The 18,473-nt window shown below is 46.1% G+C and overlaps 1 protein-coding gene across 1 annotated transcript; it reads right to left on the minus strand.

Moving 5' to 3' along the window:
• Window positions 1–4,671: 4,671 nt before the first annotated feature.
• Window positions 4,672–7,357, minus strand: LOC149347740 (uncharacterized). Its single transcript, XM_089585662.1, has 3 exons — window positions 7,167–7,357; window positions 5,886–6,256; window positions 4,672–5,005 (listed from the first exon to the last, which is right to left on the minus strand). Coding segments are annotated over exons 1-3 (561 nt in total). The 5' UTR covers window positions 7,356–7,357; the 3' UTR covers window positions 4,672–5,004.
• Between the last annotated feature and the right edge of the window lie 11,116 nt (window positions 7,358–18,473).

The raw sequence follows: 18,473 nt of genomic DNA on the forward strand, positions 1-18,473 counted from the left end.
AGTCAGTGTGCATGGGACGTTACCCAGCACCTCCACCAAATATGTCACGGCTATACAGTCGGGACAGCCAGGTCACGTTTTACTGAACAGCGCCAGGTAGCAGCGAACTCCCGAGCGGAACCCGAAGAAGAGACGACGAAGAAGCCCCGCCCGCCACCATGGCTAAGGCTAGCCAGGATGGCGGTTGAGACAGTTCGGCCAGGAGACGGCGCCACGAGAATGTCCAGGAATGTGGCAATAGCATGTAAAGATTCAGCATAAGAGCGAATTTTTGCATAACTGCACGCTAGTACAGAGTTAGTAGGGTGGCTTTTTCGGCTCGTTGGTGGTACATCGCTTCAAAACACTGTAACGCAACCAAAGACGCGGACAAAAATTAACAGAAGGAACACCACGAGCGCTAACTTCCAACAAACATTATTGATCTCAAGCAGCACATTTATGCGCCAGAAAAAAACCATTTAGTCTGGTGTATTTAGTCTGGTGTTCCTCCCGCGCTGCTTGAGATCAATAAAGTTTGTTAGAAGTTAGCACTCGTGGTTTTCCATCTGTTCATTTTTCTCCTCGTCTTTGGTTGCGCTACAGTGTTTTGAAGTTGAAGCAATGTTGTCTCCTTCCCATTCGACATACATTGGGATGGACCAGTTTTCCTCCAACCAAGCTCGCAATTAATATTCAACCATACTAATTAATCAATATTTATTTGACTTGCACCTAAGTGCAAGCAAAGCTCACCACAAAACTTAATGATGTATGAACTGTTAGCTTAGCGTAATTTATTCGCACTTAAAGCACAGCTGATATCCATTAGTTCTTTGCATTCGATTCTCATCACATGTCACCTCAGAAACGCTGCTCCTCAACTAGCCATCCAGTTAGCTCTATGAGCATAACGAAATGGATCAGAGTGCGTATCGGCGAGCTCTCCTCGCGTCCGAAGCAACGAGAACAGAAGAAAAAAAAGTTAACGTTTCTCGCTACCTCACTTGTGCAAGGCGAAGGAAGGCTCGCAGCTTCGTCTTAATTGCAGCCGATTGACATCCTCTCTCCAACCTCCTCGCCCCCAACCCCAACGCCTGCCACTGCGCAGACACTTGTCGACCCCCGCGCAGGCCCACGTGCGCAGAGATACGCGATCATGCAAGGCCGTTGCGAACCAGGAGACGAGAGAAAAAGAAGATGAAAAAGAGAGGCAGAATAACGAATAAAATAAGGCAGAAAACGCCGATCTGATGAGACTGCTCGCTCTTATTGCGTCAGCTATTTGAGCAGCTACACTGTGTACAGTCGTCCGCACTGCTGTCTGGAACGCTCGAGCGGAGAAACGGAGCACGTCCGATATTCTTGAACAAACATTTTGAGAATCGAAAAACTGTCAGATACTGATTAGGAAATATTGAAAATAATAATCTATTTTTGCGATATGTAGCAATATCTTTCTTTTGCAGTGTTTCCATCACTCACATCGAGCAGTTAACACTGCCAGAGAAAACTAAGGGGGAATGTTTTTGACGATAGAAAAAATAATAATAGCAAAAAAAATGCAAGCCTATTGCCGGGAGATCTGCGAATATATTGATTGTTATAGTGGAATATTACAATATGTGAAAAAAAATTAGTTCATAGACTCTTTCCCGTTGAAAAATGCTTCGGTCCAGAAATGCTAGGTAAGGTACTCCGGGATTGTAATACTGTGCAGTGTTGTCGAAACAGTAGCACTAACATATACAACTGATTCAGCTATCTACGTATACCACCAACTACTATTGTGTTGTACAGAAGACGTGATCATCTAGGGTTACTTGAAATTTTTTTTCTTTTACAGGAAAGCAAGCATTTTGTGAGGTAATGGAGAACTAACCTATACTATGCCGGGTGATTTTATTTAACGTTTACAGGTTTTTATTTTAAAAGCTGTGAGAGATACGTCGGTGCAGTCTGTGGAGGTGGACTCTACAACAAGACGGACATTGTATACGTGATAGAGCTCAAGAAATGGATGGTTAATAATAAAAATGAACTAATCGACTTTTTTATATTTGGTTTCAAGGGGCAAGAGTAGGTCACAAAAATTGAAGGCCGTACACATTACAGTTTTGCGTAGCTTCTGAATATTGTTTAACAGAAATGTGGTTTGAAATATCGATCGTCAAAAATACGCATTTTAAATCTCTTTGAGTTGGCTTTCCCGCAGGTCACGTGTATGAAGTGGTGCCGCTTGCATTTCGAATGCACCAAACACAGGCACCGTTTGGGTATTTTATGACGTAAACGAAGTTAACGTTAGTTCAGCGCCGATATTAGGCGCAGCAGTACCAAATAATAGCTAAGCATCGCAGGAAAGCCAACTCAACGAGATTTGAATTGCACAATTTTGACTTCCGATACTGGGAACCCCATAGCCATTATAGAAAATTTAAAAACTGGGCTCACCATTAATGTTGGCGGCTTCCGTTTTCGCTGTGTGATCTTGCCGCATAAAATCAACAGTAAACACGTTGATCAGTTTTAGTTAATTAATCTTCTAATTACTGAGCTCTGCCACGTAGACAATGTCCGCATTGCTGCCCTATCGACCTGGACAGATTGCACCGACGTATCTCTCAAAGGTTTTAAGGTAAAAATCTGTACGCGTTTAAAAAAATGTCCTTTATATTATAGTTACGCAAAGTTATACAATGATTTCCTCGTATATTGTAGTATAGACTGTAAGATCACCAAGTGTTAATGATTTCTTTTTTTTTTACAGGGAAGCAAGCCTCTTGTCACGTACTAAACAAAGACCTTGTCTCCCTCTGTCTGCAGCGAAAAAACATTTTTAGCAGAAAGAGAGAAAGACAAAAAGAAAGTGAATCAATTTTTTTTCCGTGATGACCACGCACGAAAGGTGGGGCACAGGTTGAAGTCGAGGACTGAAATGGGACCGCTGTGCAAGGTAAGAGAATGAGATTAATAGTAACTAGATAAAATAATATACATACGGATACGCATCTCTTCTTGTCGATACGCTGCAAGCACCTTAGGGCTCAATCCTATCTTGTTGACTTTGTGTTATCAGGAAACCCATTTACCTGCTATATAGTAATACCAGCCAAAAAAATTATTAATACTTAGTAATCACGCTAAGCGAGGATGAGGAAGTACATCTTAATTACGATGGGCATACTTGTAGATTTCAACAAATCGTAGCCAGAGATATTTGAAAGGACGCAAAGCAAGCAATACAACGCAATATTAATACTGTGATTCGTTACATTTCCCAATGTAATGGAAATTCAGCGACGTCTTGTGCACATCTGTATCGTAGTTAGATCAGCAGTAGAGAACGCCTCTTGCAGCGTAGGGTGGCCAGACAATGGTAATGCCGTGAGGTCGGGGTTTCTGTTGTCTACTAAGACGAAAGATTCAGCACTTCCTGTATGTCTCGTGGCAAGCAGCGACGACTTGACACATTTAAAGTAACGTCGAGCTAGAAAAACTTGCTCGAAACATTTATTCTTGCGAATAAACTGCTCGGACCAATGCGGTATGGTTTCTTTGTGTTAAGAATTCTCGTGTAAAGCGCTGCTACGTTTCGGCACAAAATCAGGCTGTTATCGCGAAAATGTGGCCCTATCGCTTATTTAAACGTGTCTAAAATGACAGATACACAATCCAAAACTGCGGCTGCTCTGGTTTGGACGGACAAGCCCTGGCAAACATTTCTCATTCACCCTATTCCTGCCAAAGGCTCCTTAGAGTTTCATGACTTGAAACACACTTTTATTCTCATTCCTGCTGCGTTTTGAAAGCTTTGTTTCTAAAGTTTCCAAAGCTTCAACGGTTTCTAGCATTTTGTACCGTTAGGTAGGTATCCTGGATATTGCATTGCTGTTTATAATGTTGCTCTCCAGCTTCAGGCTCCGTCCAGTTAAGAACGAAACATGCGAATGAGAAGGGTTTTAATCTCCTTTACTTATTAAAAGTAAACAATCTACCTTTTTGCCAACTGTCGTGTCCATAACAAGCGCTCAGACACCATACGGCCGCATCTTTTCGCGAAATAACGGTGTGAATCAAATACACGTTCACATTAGGAATCACTTTTCTAGGCAGACCTCTAAAAGGAGCATTGCATTCGGCACCCGAGTGTACGTTACAGTATTTGAGCATATTATGGGTCGTTCCCGAGAGTCAGTCACTCGATGATTTCTGGTGTTTGAGATTTTCTATACTGTTTTTTTTTTCATGCAGTGTATGAAAAAAAAAGAAGACTGAGAAGTAGGTGAGTTTGGTGGCACATTCTACAAGCTAAATTTAGGTACCAGTCATTCAGGTGTAAAATAGGGGCTTCTGATTTTTCTCTCGAGCTTGCTGTGCTTCTACAGCGTGGACCCGAGCCCATTTGGAGTTTTGTAAGCATGCATGCTCTAGGCCATGCGTGGTCTCTACGCTCCCATCTTTCTCCATTACCGTCCCTGACAACTTAGCGGAGATTCTCGCATGTTGTGAGACAGTTGTGACGCCTTTCCTTTTATCACATCCCCCTCCTTATTTTTTAAAAGAACCCAACGAGTAAGCCTGTAGAATCTCCACTGAGTATTTCATAATGATACCGTTGTTTGAAATTTAAAATATTGATATGGCATTGTTGCTCACGTGGTGTCACAAGTGAGAGTCCAGAGGTATTCATATGGCACTGCATGATGCAATTTTTTTATTCAGTACAGACCATTCAGACAAGCTTGTCAACGATGCAGAAAATATTTGAGCAAAAAAAATTCCTTTCCAGCTACCCCAGAACGCTAATAACAAATCTAATAACAGATTTGGCCGTCGACTCCTCTTATTTGGAACTGATGTGCTTTTATAACTTAAATCCGCGTCGAATGACATGAGCTTGGTGAAGTCTTCCTAAGTGTATACATAATTTAAAAATCTATGGCCGAGTCAACTAGCGTAAGTCCAGCGCGTTGACGTGCCGATGAGGTGTGGTCATCCATTGAATCTTCCAGTCATCTGTGCTCTGTAACAAAAAGAAATCATTACTGAGGGAGCAATCAACCACCCGGCCCGAGCTGTACGAACTAGTTTCATTCATGAAAGTGCAACGAAAAACGTCAGTACTTGAACGCTGGACGAAATCTGCTTGTTTATAAAAACAACACAGCCTTTCAGGTTTTTAGCTAGTGCTGCATAAATGTTCAGAAAACTGTGTTTTTCCTCTTCTGAGACAAAAGTGCCGTCTGCTGCGCGGTGAGCAAGGCAGTGTTATGATGGGACAATGTTGCATTTTGACCGGGCAACGCGGCAAATTAATTATGGCCGAATACAGTTCCATAAATATGGGATTCGGGCACAAATAATGTGTTGCACGAGCACTGAAAGCAGGTAAAAGGCCGTTAACCGGCGCTGGAGCTACTGCTATGGTGATAGGTCTATATGTCATTCCAAACGGCGACCAAGTCCGCTGAAAAACATGTTTGCCGGCTTTGTGCTAGTCTTTTAGTCGAAAGTGAAATTAATTGTCTTCTCTAGTAAAGAGTGGTGGATAACGAGTGAGGACTAATACTGGAATATTAGCGTTCTATTGTCCAAACATCCTAATACTATTTTTGAAGCTAACACTGTAGCATAAGGAACCAGTTTCCCAAGCCAAGACTGGGAACTCTATCAAGATAAACTTGTTTGCACAGCAGCATCCGTGACACAATGCTCTCCGCGGAGGCTTACATGCCACTCACGGCAAAGTCATAAAAACTGCAAACGACGGACATTAGCCCTGAATCTGGTGAGTCTTACAGCCTTTGTAGTTCTACAGTTGTGGTATCATGATCTAAACCTTTTTCTACGATTCCTTTCTACTTCGTTTCGTCTCAGGAGTTTTCAGCCCCAAAACAACTTACCAGCCCTTGTATCCGAAACCGTGGCCGAATCCGAAACCATGGCCGAATCCGAAGCCGTGGCCGAAGCCACCGACCGCGACGGCCGGGGCAGCAACGGCAACAGGGGCAGCTACGGCAACAGGGGCAGCCACGGCGACGGGAGCAGCCACGGCATAACCGCCGTAGCCGTGACCGTGTCCGCCGTACAAGCCGAGCACGTTACCGGTGCTGACGCCGTAGGATGCCGACACACCCTTCACGACGGCAGGGGCGGCAGCAACGGCGACACCGCCGTAGTGACCGCCGTAGCCACCGAAGCCGCCGTAGCCGCCGTAGCCGCCGACGAAACCAGCAGAGGCGGCGGAGATAAATCCGAGAAGAGCGACGGCCAACTGCGGAGCAAGAGGGAAAGCATTAAGGCCAAGACAACGCGTCTTCATAAACTAGGACACTCTAAGACACTTCTGTAATGTTTCTTGCACTTTCTATGGCTGCCTAGCTGAAATTCGTGCCACTCAGACAATCACATTGACAGTGATTGACCTTCAAAATGTGTCGACGACACAGCTTGTTAGGCACAGGCGTACTAAGACGAGGCTTAGTTAGCAGTTACTGGGTTCGTGATTTGAGGCAACAACAACAACCTTGCGTGTACGGCGAAAGGAAAATTCGAAAACAGGATCGCTGTAATGGAAAACCTTGGGCCACTTTTTAAAAGCAAAACTGCGAGTAAATCGGCTCTGAAATCTTAAAAATATTCACTCTGCTGATTCCTGACTAGGAATGGTGCGCTTCAGACATTAACGAGTCGTTTCGAGATGATAGCAGTTGACAGAAAGCATTTCTCGAACGTTTACAAGCTGTTCGCTGCCGTACTGGGCAGCAGTAGAAACTAAAAAAAAAACAAAAAAAAGGTGCTTAGCTGGTGATTTTAATGGATCAGTGTGGAGTAGTTCATCGCATATGTAGTTAAGCCAGCCCCAATAAACCTCGCAGTTGCTCGCGTTACGGCCACTTTAACTTTTAACTTGACGTTTAACCTTATTATTCTTTTCCAGCACTTTGGTAAGTCTAACCCGCTGTAACGCTTCTGCCTGCGTTCGTGTATAGTAAGGCTCAAAGCTGTCCTTTTCATGTTTCTGTCCTATCACTGGGGCCTTCACCTAAACCCCAATTTCGAATGCCATTGGGACAATGCAATCGTGCTTTCTTGCGCTCAGCCCGCGAGATACTTTAAGCTGACCCGGCGCCCTGTCTAAAACGGCAGACGCTAAGATTCTTCCCCTATCCTCCTGTACTCACAAGGGCGTTCATGGTGAAGCTGTTAGTTCCGCTAGTGGACGGGCGAAGAACACAAGAGACAGTGAATGTGGAGCCGCTGGGACGATTCGTCTCGTTTTTATACTCGAAATCGCCACCCGAGAGTGCAGCTGACCGCCGGCGTGAACGAGAGGTTGACGCGCAGAAAACAAAGAGAAAAACCGGACCCATGGTAGCCAATGGTCGCCGTGGGCTGGATTCTCTTTCGGAAGCAGTTGGAATGAACAGAGTGGAGGGTGAGCGGGAGAGGAGGAACTGTATAGTGGGTGGGGTGATGGCAAGAAGTGATCGCATCGAAAGGGTCGGAGGAAAGCCCAGGCCAGACTGGCTCGTTCCAGCTTTCCACCGGACAGTCCAACAACGCCTCTCGGGTTCCCTTTCCTCTCCGACCGTGCCGAAACGTCCGCATTAAAAGACAAGAACCTATGCGCGGGCAAGAGCCGCAATGAAGGCCCGCCACTCTCTCCGCGACTACCGGCACCGCCCCGCGCTGTTTCTTTCTCGCCTTCTCTCGCCCCGAACGAGACCTTCCGAGAGTGACGCCGGGGCCCGTCCTGAATCTCATGCCAGCCAAGGCTGCCGGACCAAGCCGAGGCGTGCGGTACAAACGAGAACGCGTCGGTCGCCCCTCGTGCTGGCGTAACCTGCGCTAACGCTTGGGCCGCGGCGTGGCTCCGTGCAAAACTGTCGATGAGCGATAATTGCAATGCGCCCGTAGTCTTATCTAGCCACCTCCCAATTGTTTCTCGGGTAGACGGGTCACTGGGACACTGCCCCGCAGTCTGTGACCTTTTTTTTTTTTGGTGCAATTTCTCATTACGGAGCATCTGACGACTTCGGGAAGTGTTGTCGTGATATGAGAAGAAACCTCCGGCTCCATTCTGAGTAGCGGATGGCAGAGGCAACGCAGTGAGGGACGGAAGTTGTCGAGTCTTGCTGTACGCTGAGAACAATAGAGCAGCAAACCCTAAAGACAGCAGGCGGGAAATGAACAGCACGGGCAATTTCTGACACAACGCGGTTCGAAGACTAGGGTGACTCTAATTGTTCTCAAATAACTGCTACTCTCCGCTAACCCGCCGTAGTGGCTTAGTGGTTAGCGCGCTCGGCAACCGAGTCGGAGGGCCCGAATACAGTCCAGTCCGGCGGCCGCGTTTCGATGGATGCTAAACGCAAAAGCTCCCCCCCCCCCCCCGCCCCCTTCTGCTGCGCAATGACAGCTCACGTTAAAGAACCCCAGGCAGCCTAAATTCTTCCGGAGCCCCCCCCTTCGGCGCCTCTCATAGCTCATGCATCCCTTCGAGACTTTAAACCGCTCATTATAAAATGAAATTTTCCCAAATATCTGGTCATTCTATTTCTTTGTAGTTGTCATCGCTGTTTCCTTCCTGCAGTCTTACATCACTCTTAACTGCTACTATAACTATAACTGGTACTACAACTGTCTGACCTTGAATTCAAAAAACAAACTGTTATGCTCCATTGGCTGTTTGTACAAAACCACTACATCAGCAGCTGTCTTTCTTCTTTAGAGCTGCTCATCTTCGAAGTGACAGACAGTGGTCACAATGCTCTAAGCATCTCAGATTTTCAAGGGAGCACTGTGCTTTTCTTCCCTTCTTTCTTTCTTTTTTTCTCAGGGGCAAGCGTAAACAACGTCAGGCGCCCTCTGTCCTGAGCCTGTCCAGCTACTGACATGATTAGGGCCGCTTATTATGATGACGGACAAAAATTTTCGCCACAAATTAGAATGCCTATGTCTTTCTAGGAATGCTAGCCTGCGTACACAAAAAAAAACAATGTGAGTGAAACCTGCCTCCGGCTTTTAAAGCAACTGCGGTATACAGGACTTTGCCTTGGGTTAAACTGCATCGTAGTGTGTCATGGCCCAGAAGACATCTTCCTTCAGCAGGACGATTAGGATGTCAAGAGGCTGGATGGAGAGTTAGTGCTCTTGATGATAGGCCTTCTACGGCCACGCCACAGAGGTCTTCTTGGTCAACATATCGTTTGAAGTGAGTGCTTTCATCGGAAGGGAGACGGGGTGAGGGTGAAAATGGGACAGAGTGTCTGTAGTCCCTTCTTTATCTCTGATGGATAAGAAAATGCTGAATTTTTCACCACGTTGCCACAAATGCTAACCAAAAAAGACTCGTCATGACCCATTTAATAATAAATATAGCGATCCCTTTGGGTTGAAAGAGCTCCACGGGTGTTTCGGTGAAGCCTCAAATCTAGCTTTCGCAGGCAAAAAATTTTGGATACTAGAATATTGTAAGGTATTATTATGGAAATATTGAAGGTAATGGTCCAGTCTTCCGACGCACAGCAAAACCTTTTAAAGTTTTTTCATCGCTCGCATTTAGCAAAGACTGCAATAGAAAACCAATGGGGAACGTTTGTGGCGACAGCCAAAACATTAATAGCAAAAAATGCCAGCCTGCCGAAGGCAGATCTGCAGATATATTGGTTGTTATGATTAAACTGCGTTCATAAACCCTATCCCGTTGAAAAATGTTTCTGTAGAGAATTGCTGGGTGTGTTTTAATTTTTCTGGCGGTAGCGCTCACTGCTTGAACAGCCTCGTTAAAAATGACAAGAAAGAGCCAAAACAGGCGCAAAATGCAATCAAGGCCATCCTTATTTTTCAGATCGCCCTCGAGGTGTACCAGTGGCGACGGAGGCTCTCGCCAGAAACCGAAGCTGCTTCTGGCTGCGCGACCACTGTTGTTGCTGGTGCCAATTCAAACGCCTCGCTTGGACATAATTAAGGCAAATTATGCGCGGTCGTTGTTTCATCGCAAGCAAATTCAAAATTCCCGAACAAGAGAACTCTACAACCGAGTGGTCCTTGCCTGAAAAATGTTCCCAGCGCTCTCTTGTTCTTCATCCTATTCTCCCGAGAAAAATTATTCTCAGTGCATTCCTTCTGTACGGGCATTCAGTGCGTCCTTGTGTGAGCGTCTCTGTTTTGTGCCCTGTATGCGTTTTGTGAAAGTGTAATAGTGCGTGCGTGTGCATCTGTATAAGTACTCAGTTTGCTTTCTGCTATATCTCGACAAATAAATAGCAGTGACCCCGACGTCAACTTTTCAAGATACAGCGCACCATATCTGGGTTTTAGTAATACGCGAACTTCCGCCTGTCATATTCCCTGAAGATCCCTTATCAATGCTATGACGTTAGTTAGCTCTGGGCCTTGATGTGAAACAATATTCTTTCGCTTGTGCACACGTAAAGTGACAGTGCCTATTACACCCATATCGAAGCAGGCTTATCATCTTTTATTTGGTATGCCGCATTTTATTTGGCGGGCTTCAGTTTGGTTTAGTTTGGCTTAGTTTGGTTTATGGGGTTTAACGTCCAAAAGCGACTGAGGCTATGAGGGACGCCGTAGTGGAGGGCTCCGGAAATTTCAATCACCTGGGGTTATTTAACGTGCACTGACATCTATTTAGCGGGCTTCACTGAAGTAACGTGAGTTTTCAGTAAATTGTTTCGGTCAATTTATAGCAATTTCAATTCGGTCAATTTCGGTCAATTTATAAAAAAAAATATTAATTTATAGCAGTAGTTGTACTGGCACTCCCTCTGGGGCAAACAGCTTCTTCTTGGTACGGCTGCTGGCGATTCTGTCCAGGTCCACGTGCCCCATATGGGACGAGCTTCCCAGTACACGCGTCTCATTTTATTTGACGTGGAAGTGTGAATTAAGTGACATGTTTATCACGTGCTCACCCCGATTCATCCTAAGGTACACGTCGTCCAGTCCATGCGTCCCTTAATGGATGTGGGCGCATCATTAACGAACACGTGCACCAAGTGCTCACCACATGCCTCCATGCACTCTAAACCGTAATACGCCTATATGGGAATGAAAAAAGAGTAAGCTGTCCTCTACCTCACTCCTTTCTATTTAGAGTGTAAGGGACACGTGATCCAGTCCACGTGGTGAGCCCCTGGTGCACCTGTTCCTTAAGGGACACTTCCACGTCCAATACGGGAGATGCGGACAACGCCTATATGGGAGTAAAAAGGGAGTAAGTTGTCCTCCACCCCACTCCCTCTACCCCACTCCTTTCTATTTAGAGTGTAAGGAACACGTGATCCAGTCCACGTGGTCAGCCCCTGGTGCACCTGTTCCTTAAGGACACCTCCACGTCCAATACGGGACATGCGGACAACGCCTATATGGGAGTAAAAAGGGAGTAAGTTGTCCTCCACCCCACTCCCTCTACCCCACTCCTTTCTATTTAGAGTCTAAGGAACACGTGATCCAGTCCACGTGGTGAGCCCCTGGTGCACCTGTTCCTTAAGGGACACTTCCACGTCCAATACGGGACATGCGGACAACGCCTATATGGGAGTAAAAAGGGAGTAAGTTGTCCTCCACCCCACTCCCTCTACCCCACTCCTTTCTATTTAGAGTCTAAGGAACACGTGATCCAGCCACGTGGTGAGCCCCTGGTGCACCTGTTCCTTAAGGGACACTTCCACGTCCAATACGGGACATGCGGACAACGCCTATATGGGAGTAAAAAGGGAGTAAGTTGTCCTCCACCCCACTCCCTCTACCCCACTCCTTTCTATTTAGAGTCTAAGGAACACGTGATCCAGTCCACGTGGTCAGTCCCTGGTGCATCTGTTCCTTAAGGGACACTTCCGCGTCCAATACGGGACATGCGGACAACGCCTATATGGGAGTAAAAAGGGAGTTAGTTGTCCTCCACCCCACTCCCTCTACCCCACTCCTTTCTATTTAGAGTCTAAGGAACACGTGATCCAGCCACGTGGTCTGCCCCTGGTGCACCTGTTCCTTAAGGGACACTTCCACGTCCAATACGGGACATGCGGACAACGCCTATATGGGAGCAAGAAGGGAATAAGTTGTCCTCCACCCCACTCCCTCTACCCCACTCCTTTCTATTTAGAGTCTAAGGAACACGTGATCCAGCCACGTGGTCTGCCCCTGGTGCACCTGTTCCTTAAGGGACACTTCCACGTCCAATACGGGACATGCGGACAACGCCTATATGGGAGCAAAAAGGGAGTAAGTTGTCCTCCACCCCACTCCCTCTACCCCACTCCTTTCTATTTAGAGTCTAAGGAACACGTGATCCAGTCCACGTGGTCTGCCCCTGGTGCACCTGTTCCTTAAGGGACACTTCCACGTCCAATACGGGACATGCGGACAACGCCTATATGGGAGCAAAAAGGGAGTTAGTTGTCCTCCACCCCACTCCCTCTACCCCACTCCTTTCTATTTAGAGTCTAAGGAACACGTGATCCAGCCACGTGGTCTGCCCCTGGTGCACCTGTTCCTTAAGGGACACTTCCACGTCCAATACGGGACATGCGGACAACGCCTATATGGGAGCAAAAAGGGAGTAAGTTGTCCTCCACCCCACTCCCTCTACCCCACTCCTTTCTATTTAGAGTCTAAGGAACACGTGATCCAGCCACGTGGTCTGCCCCTGGTGCACCTGTTCCTTAAGGGACACTTCCACGTCCAATACGGGACATGCGGACAACGCCTATGGGGGAGTGAAAAGGGAGTAAGCTGTTTTCTAGCGCACTCCATTGTATAAAAGGGAAAGCGTTAGAGAAGAGCTTACTCCTTTTTACTCCTTTCCGTCAGAGTGTGGGGTGTAAGTGCTCTCAAATATGTGCCAGCTGCGGCCATGTGATCCAGCTGGGCTTTGACGTAAACAGTGCGGAGAGAGAAAAAGGAAGGGTAAGAGCGCGACACACTATTCGCTGCTACTTTTGGACCGCAACAAAGTTGGAAAACTCCGTGGCTCCAGCCTTTTGCCCTCTCTGCCTCTCTGTCCTCGTTTATTTATCGCTTGAAAATGCCTGCGATTTCAAGTGGTGTGACCTGACCAGCTGAAGTAGATATAGGCTCTCGCTGCTCAAGCTACCCATGCTGTCGGAAAGCTGTCAGAGATAGAAGTGTTTTTTTTCTCGTTTTGTCTCAATAAATACCGCTCTAAGTAACAAAACATTACCTTTCAGGTGGACTCATAATATCACCGAGACGGATTGTCAGCTGTAAGTAGTGCGACATTTGGTGATCGTGTGCTTGATATGTTGAGCTGCTTTTTTTCGCGTTAAGTTTCTGGATACCAAAGATTCGGCTCTGCTCGTTTTCTCTAGGGCTGAGTAACTGCCAAGACGTCTTCTCAAAAAGAAAAACGAAAACTTCGAAGGCGGGCACCTCTTCTGTTAATGAATTGCAAACTGAAAGACACCGAAGGCCGCGCCAACCAGTCAATGGGCTTCATTAACACATGTCGCCCAGATTACGTACGTGCTATTTCCGAAACGAATGTGAACTGCCTGTTGTAAAGAACCGAGAACCCATGCGCTTGCATGCACACGCTTGAAAAGCGCTGTTTACTACATCCGATTCAGGAGCATTCCTACGCCCACTACACACACAGGCCCGCTTACGATTTCCATACGGCCAAGGTCCCTTCAACGGCGAACGTTCCGTTCCTACAGACCGTTAAGTTGTTTGCGAAATAAAAAAAAAATCATACTAAGAATTGTAAGTACGAGCCACGCCTTTTTTGCAGTGTGCCGACAGAGCTTAAATTCGGGCGTTAAAGAAAAGTGAGATTCAAAACCTAACATATCGCCTCCCCTGTGCTGTTCCAGGGGCGAGAATCATGGACTGTGCCGAGTCCTCATGAATATTAATTGCGCACAGCCCGGCCCCGTGAGGTCCGCAGTTCGATAACCAGCACAACGACTGAGCCGGAAAGTCGAAGAAAAGCGCCGCACCAACCGTGCGCGGAGGCAGAGGGAAAGTTAATCACTCGCAGAGATAGCCAGAACCTGCGTTGGGCGAGCAGCGGCTACTCGAGGCTGACTACCGTAACTAGTGCACCGCTGCCGAGTTGGCCTGCAAACCGGGTAACCAGGGTGACCTCGAAGAAAAACAAACAGCTCTGCGCCACCCGCTCGGCGGCAGCCTTCAGTGCAATCATGCACGCGCACTCATACTGAGGGAAGAATAGAGATTCGTACCGTGGTGGAGCCTACGTGACCGAATGCGTCAAAAGAAACTACATAGTGGGAGCTATGAAGCATGCCACAGATTCCGCGGCTTAAGGCGCTGATTGTTTCGATTAAGTATGTCGTACGCTTTTAAGTTACTTGATATCAGGCGCGTACATCGCTATGCCCAGTGTCCATTAAAGAAGGAATGAGGTTGGTAGGAATCAAACTGCGGATATTGCGACTCGGAACGGATATGCAACCTTCCGCACGAATGGGGTGCCTCTGATATAGACAACAACAGGGAGATGGATCAGATAGGTAAAAATAAGTAAAGATAACAACCAAATGATAGATAAAATAGGTCGGACTGCGCAAGTCGCATTCCGTTAATTCCGTCCGCATAGGCTGGCTTTTCATTGTTCGGCGAACTTCAGCACCCGGCTTTCCCCAATCCCATCGTTCAGGCCTTTAGCGTCGTTTAGGCCACTCCGGTTTGGTTTTCATCAATTCAGAAGAGTAATAAGATCCTGCTGGGCTTCATTAATTGCGCAAACATTTTTATGCAGTGGTGTTTACTCGTAAGATGGAGCCGACCCTTTCATCAGTTAGCTTAGGTTTGGTGTCAACATGGTTTTCCGCCTCGTAGATGAAAGCAAAAATCAGGAGCTACCTTTACGCTATACTCTTGACCTCCCTCCTATGTGCTTGTTTCCTGAGTTGCTTATTTATTGTGCGTTTGTTTTGTTTTTTTTTTTTTCACAGAAGAAAAGAGCGTACCCTGAGACATCTTGCCAGCGTCCACCCGCTGAAGTTTTATGTTTTTTGAGCTTTGGTGAGAAAGGGAGCTGGTCAGCAATATTTAACCTTACTATTTTTTTCGTTCACATCAGAGCTTTGACTTGCACGGGGGACATGAACAAGAATAACGGAAGTCCTGGCTCCATACACTGTTGTTGTCCATACACTGTTGCAGTGTGGCTCTTGCAAGTCTCGAACTACCGGCAGCCAACTTCCTTCGCAAAAATTTCTTTTAACAATCTCCACGTTATCTGCAAACTTTTGTATATCATACTTTCAGTGGGTAATTGTCCATGTACTACCTGTAAACGATAGTCTATATTGTCTATGGAGCTTGAATGGAATAAAATAACTGGACTGTCTATAAAGGTACGCCTATGGACCGCCTATAGACCTGGAATAGACTAAAGTAAATAGACTCTATCAACTCGTTTCAGACAAACTGACAACTCTATCAAGGATCACACTTTAACGTGCTCAGCTTAATATCAGGCGACTCTTCATATCCAACAGAATCCTTTCAATTGATAAGCCGAATCTAGCGCACATTAAGCCCGCGCATTTAAAAGATGCATGATTAATCCTCTCCAAAGTACGTGGAAAGTTGCGTGTTTGTGTTTCAATGCTACGTCTAAAAATTGCTCTTTCTGCTTATCACACGAGAATTTTTATTTTTCTCAACATGTAAACATGAAATAAACGACTTCTCAGTCTCTTCGATTTTGAGAATTTACTCAGCGTCCCTTCTGCGCTCGAATGCAATCAAAACTGCAGAATGGGCTACAAAGACTTACTGCTTGGACATGCGAATCTGTGTCACGCTTTCCATGCCAATAAGTCTACCTTGCACACGAATTTATTTCAAAATACGATGTAGTACCTTAACACTGACGTCGTTCACATAGCACATCATCTAGCGTGTTATTTCATCGTCCGAGTTTCTATTCTACTGCTGTATGGCTTTGATATCGTTTTTGAATATCTGCAATTAATGTGTGACCTTAAAAGCACGGCTTCAACATGCCCTTTTCGCTTTATATTTTTGTCTCTGTTCTGTGCCGGATTCGTAATGTCACAACTCTGTAATCCCAACACTGGGATAAAGGTTTCAAGGAATAAAAATTAGTAAACACATACAAATAAAAGCTATATGCGCAGCAATATATCCTTTTTACAGCTAATGTAATAGAGTGAATTATTTGCTTTTCTCCGGCAATAAAATGGCATTCTGGCAATCTTCTTGCTTATGTACGGCATTATATTAGACCAAATAGACGAAAAAATTATTTTCAGCTCTACGTTCTTTTTTTCATGCTTCCTTGATAGGAAACATTTGCTTGGTGCACTCAAATAATGCGGCATCTACGCACCGTTTTCCCTGAAAAACGTGCAAGTCTTGATCCAGGTGCCCTGGGGTTCCTTGGAAATCACTGTTCAAGGCTCGCGAGTCGTATAGACTTTTTCACGTTTGCCTTCTTGAGCGCAGCCATATTTCTACGGGGCCTTGCCAGCTGCGTTCTGATTGGTCGATTTAATAAAGGCGTCGACTACGCATACGCAGCGCAGTCCAACACGCATGCGCTCTTAGTCAATCTTTTAATAACGAAAACGTCTATATTTAGAAATGTTGCCGCAGAAGCGAGCTTCGCAGCAGTGTGCCAAGTTTTGTAAGGAAGCCTTCAGTGCGCAGCGCTCGTTGGAGGTCCGCTGGCGGCGGAATGGAGAGCAACTACAGCAAGAGTAATTTCTCAAAAAATCTTTTGCAATAGTACCCAAAAGAAGACCAGTTTTTGTGTTCCATGTGCCCACCTCTTCGTACATCACCCCAATTTCTCTCAGAAAGTTTCTTCTAAACCGCTTTGCTAAAGATTTTGGAATAAGCACGCGTTCCCCTCATGCCCGTCACAGGGAGCCGCAAAGACTGGATGACTGTTGACCAGAAATGTATTTCCAAGACTACGAGGGACATAGTCTAGGCAAAACTGTGAAGTCAAAGTTGTCTTTAGAGGCTCGATGACGTCTACCCATTAGCACTAAGAAGCAAGAAAGACCGTCAGAAAGACTTACAAAAACTAAGGGTTTCTGCAGAAATGGCATGGTAGCTGCGGAAGCTTTCATTTTATTATCTGCTGCACAAAGCCTCCGGCAAGCAGACGAATCGGGACCTGTGGACCACTTTCAAGCTTTCAGTAAAGGCATGGGAGCAACGTCGACTTCAAATTCTATCCTCTGGCTTTGAATCGTAAGAATAACTGTCGTGTCCGGGAAGTGATTTGAGCGGGTGCTATCCATCGTTGAAAATGAAAGAGCACAATTTGGGACGAGATTTTTTTTTTTTCATTTGACAGCATTCGTTTATTTCTCGAGCTTTGTTACAAGCAAAGCGGGGATATGCACAATCAAAAAAAAAAACAGAGGGGAGAGAGCGGAGTATAGATACATAGCTTGTGAAGAGAATATTGTTTCTCCGTGTAATAATTCTCATGAGTGACTAAATGTGCGCGAAAAGCAGCTCCAAGAGTTCCTTGCCTTTTTTAAGCCCGGTTCCCAATAAGATACAAAGAGCCCCGGCGGCCATTCGCTGGCTGTTCCCTTTTCGTGTTTTTTGCTTGATCTCCCGTGAAAGTGCAGAAGCGTAGAGCGTGATTCGTTTTCAATAACTTAAACATTTTATTAACGACAACAACCAATGACTCCGTGCCCACAACGGGGCCAAACGCAGGCTGGACGCTCGCGCAGTCCTCGTCCCAAAAGCCGGTCTTCAGGCAGGACCATCCATTCACTATTTGTTTCCTAAGTGTTGAGGTACCACCTGCAAAGATAGGTAATGAAAATAAGAGAACACAGACATGCTTCGCCACTTCCAACAGAAAACAAACAGAAACCGTAAAATGCGCTAAATACCAGATGCAAATGCTTGGAAATAAGTTAGGGCCCTTAACATGAATTCATTTATCTAAGCGAAATGACTCAGCAGTAACGACGGTCAACGCGTCGATATCAACCAAGATCTGTACGCCTATCCCTACTTGTTCTCACCTCTAAGGGTTCACAACACGTAACCCCCCCCCCCCCCCCGGGAAAATGATTTTTTCTCATTCATTTCCCCAAAATCTTAGCTAGGGGAGTGAGATCGTGCATCTTAAAATACCTCTACGTCGGCAAGCTACTTGCTACCTTCCAGAGGGCCGCAAAATCGAAGTGCGCATACTATAGGACGCACATCTGCACCATAAGATTATGTAAGGTCTTTCAAGACTTCACATGCCGTTTCACGTGTTCCCAGGAAGGGAACAGGAAATGATCTGTTCCCTGTTCAACCCGTTAAGGGGTACTTAAGAGCAACATGAATTCTACCGTTAGGTCTGGGCGTTAGTTCCGGCACGATGAAAGGTGGGCCTGGTAGCATTCTTCACTCTACACCGCAGACCACGCTCCACCGCATTCGGTTCTTAACCCGTTTCCAAGTCCCGGACCACGTACCGC

Source organism: Amblyomma mixtum, chromosome 4 (assembly GCF_055824585.1).
Source record: "Amblyomma mixtum isolate Tamu chromosome 4, ASM5582458v1, whole genome shotgun sequence".
In the NCBI taxonomy this organism is placed as follows: domain Eukaryota; kingdom Metazoa; phylum Arthropoda; class Arachnida; order Ixodida; family Ixodidae; genus Amblyomma; species Amblyomma mixtum.

What these genes read in the sequence shown, in the direction of transcription:
- LOC149347740 (XM_089585662.1), bottom strand. Translation starts at nt 7,355, where the DNA reads ATGGGTCCGGTTTTTCTCTTTGTTTTCTGCGCGTCAACCTCTCGTTCA. An exon ending in GCTTCACCATGAACGCCCTT is followed by an intron (nt 6,257 to 7,166) that starts GTGAGTACAGGA and finishes CTTGCTCCGCAG; the next exon opens with TTGGCCGTCGCTCTTCTCGG.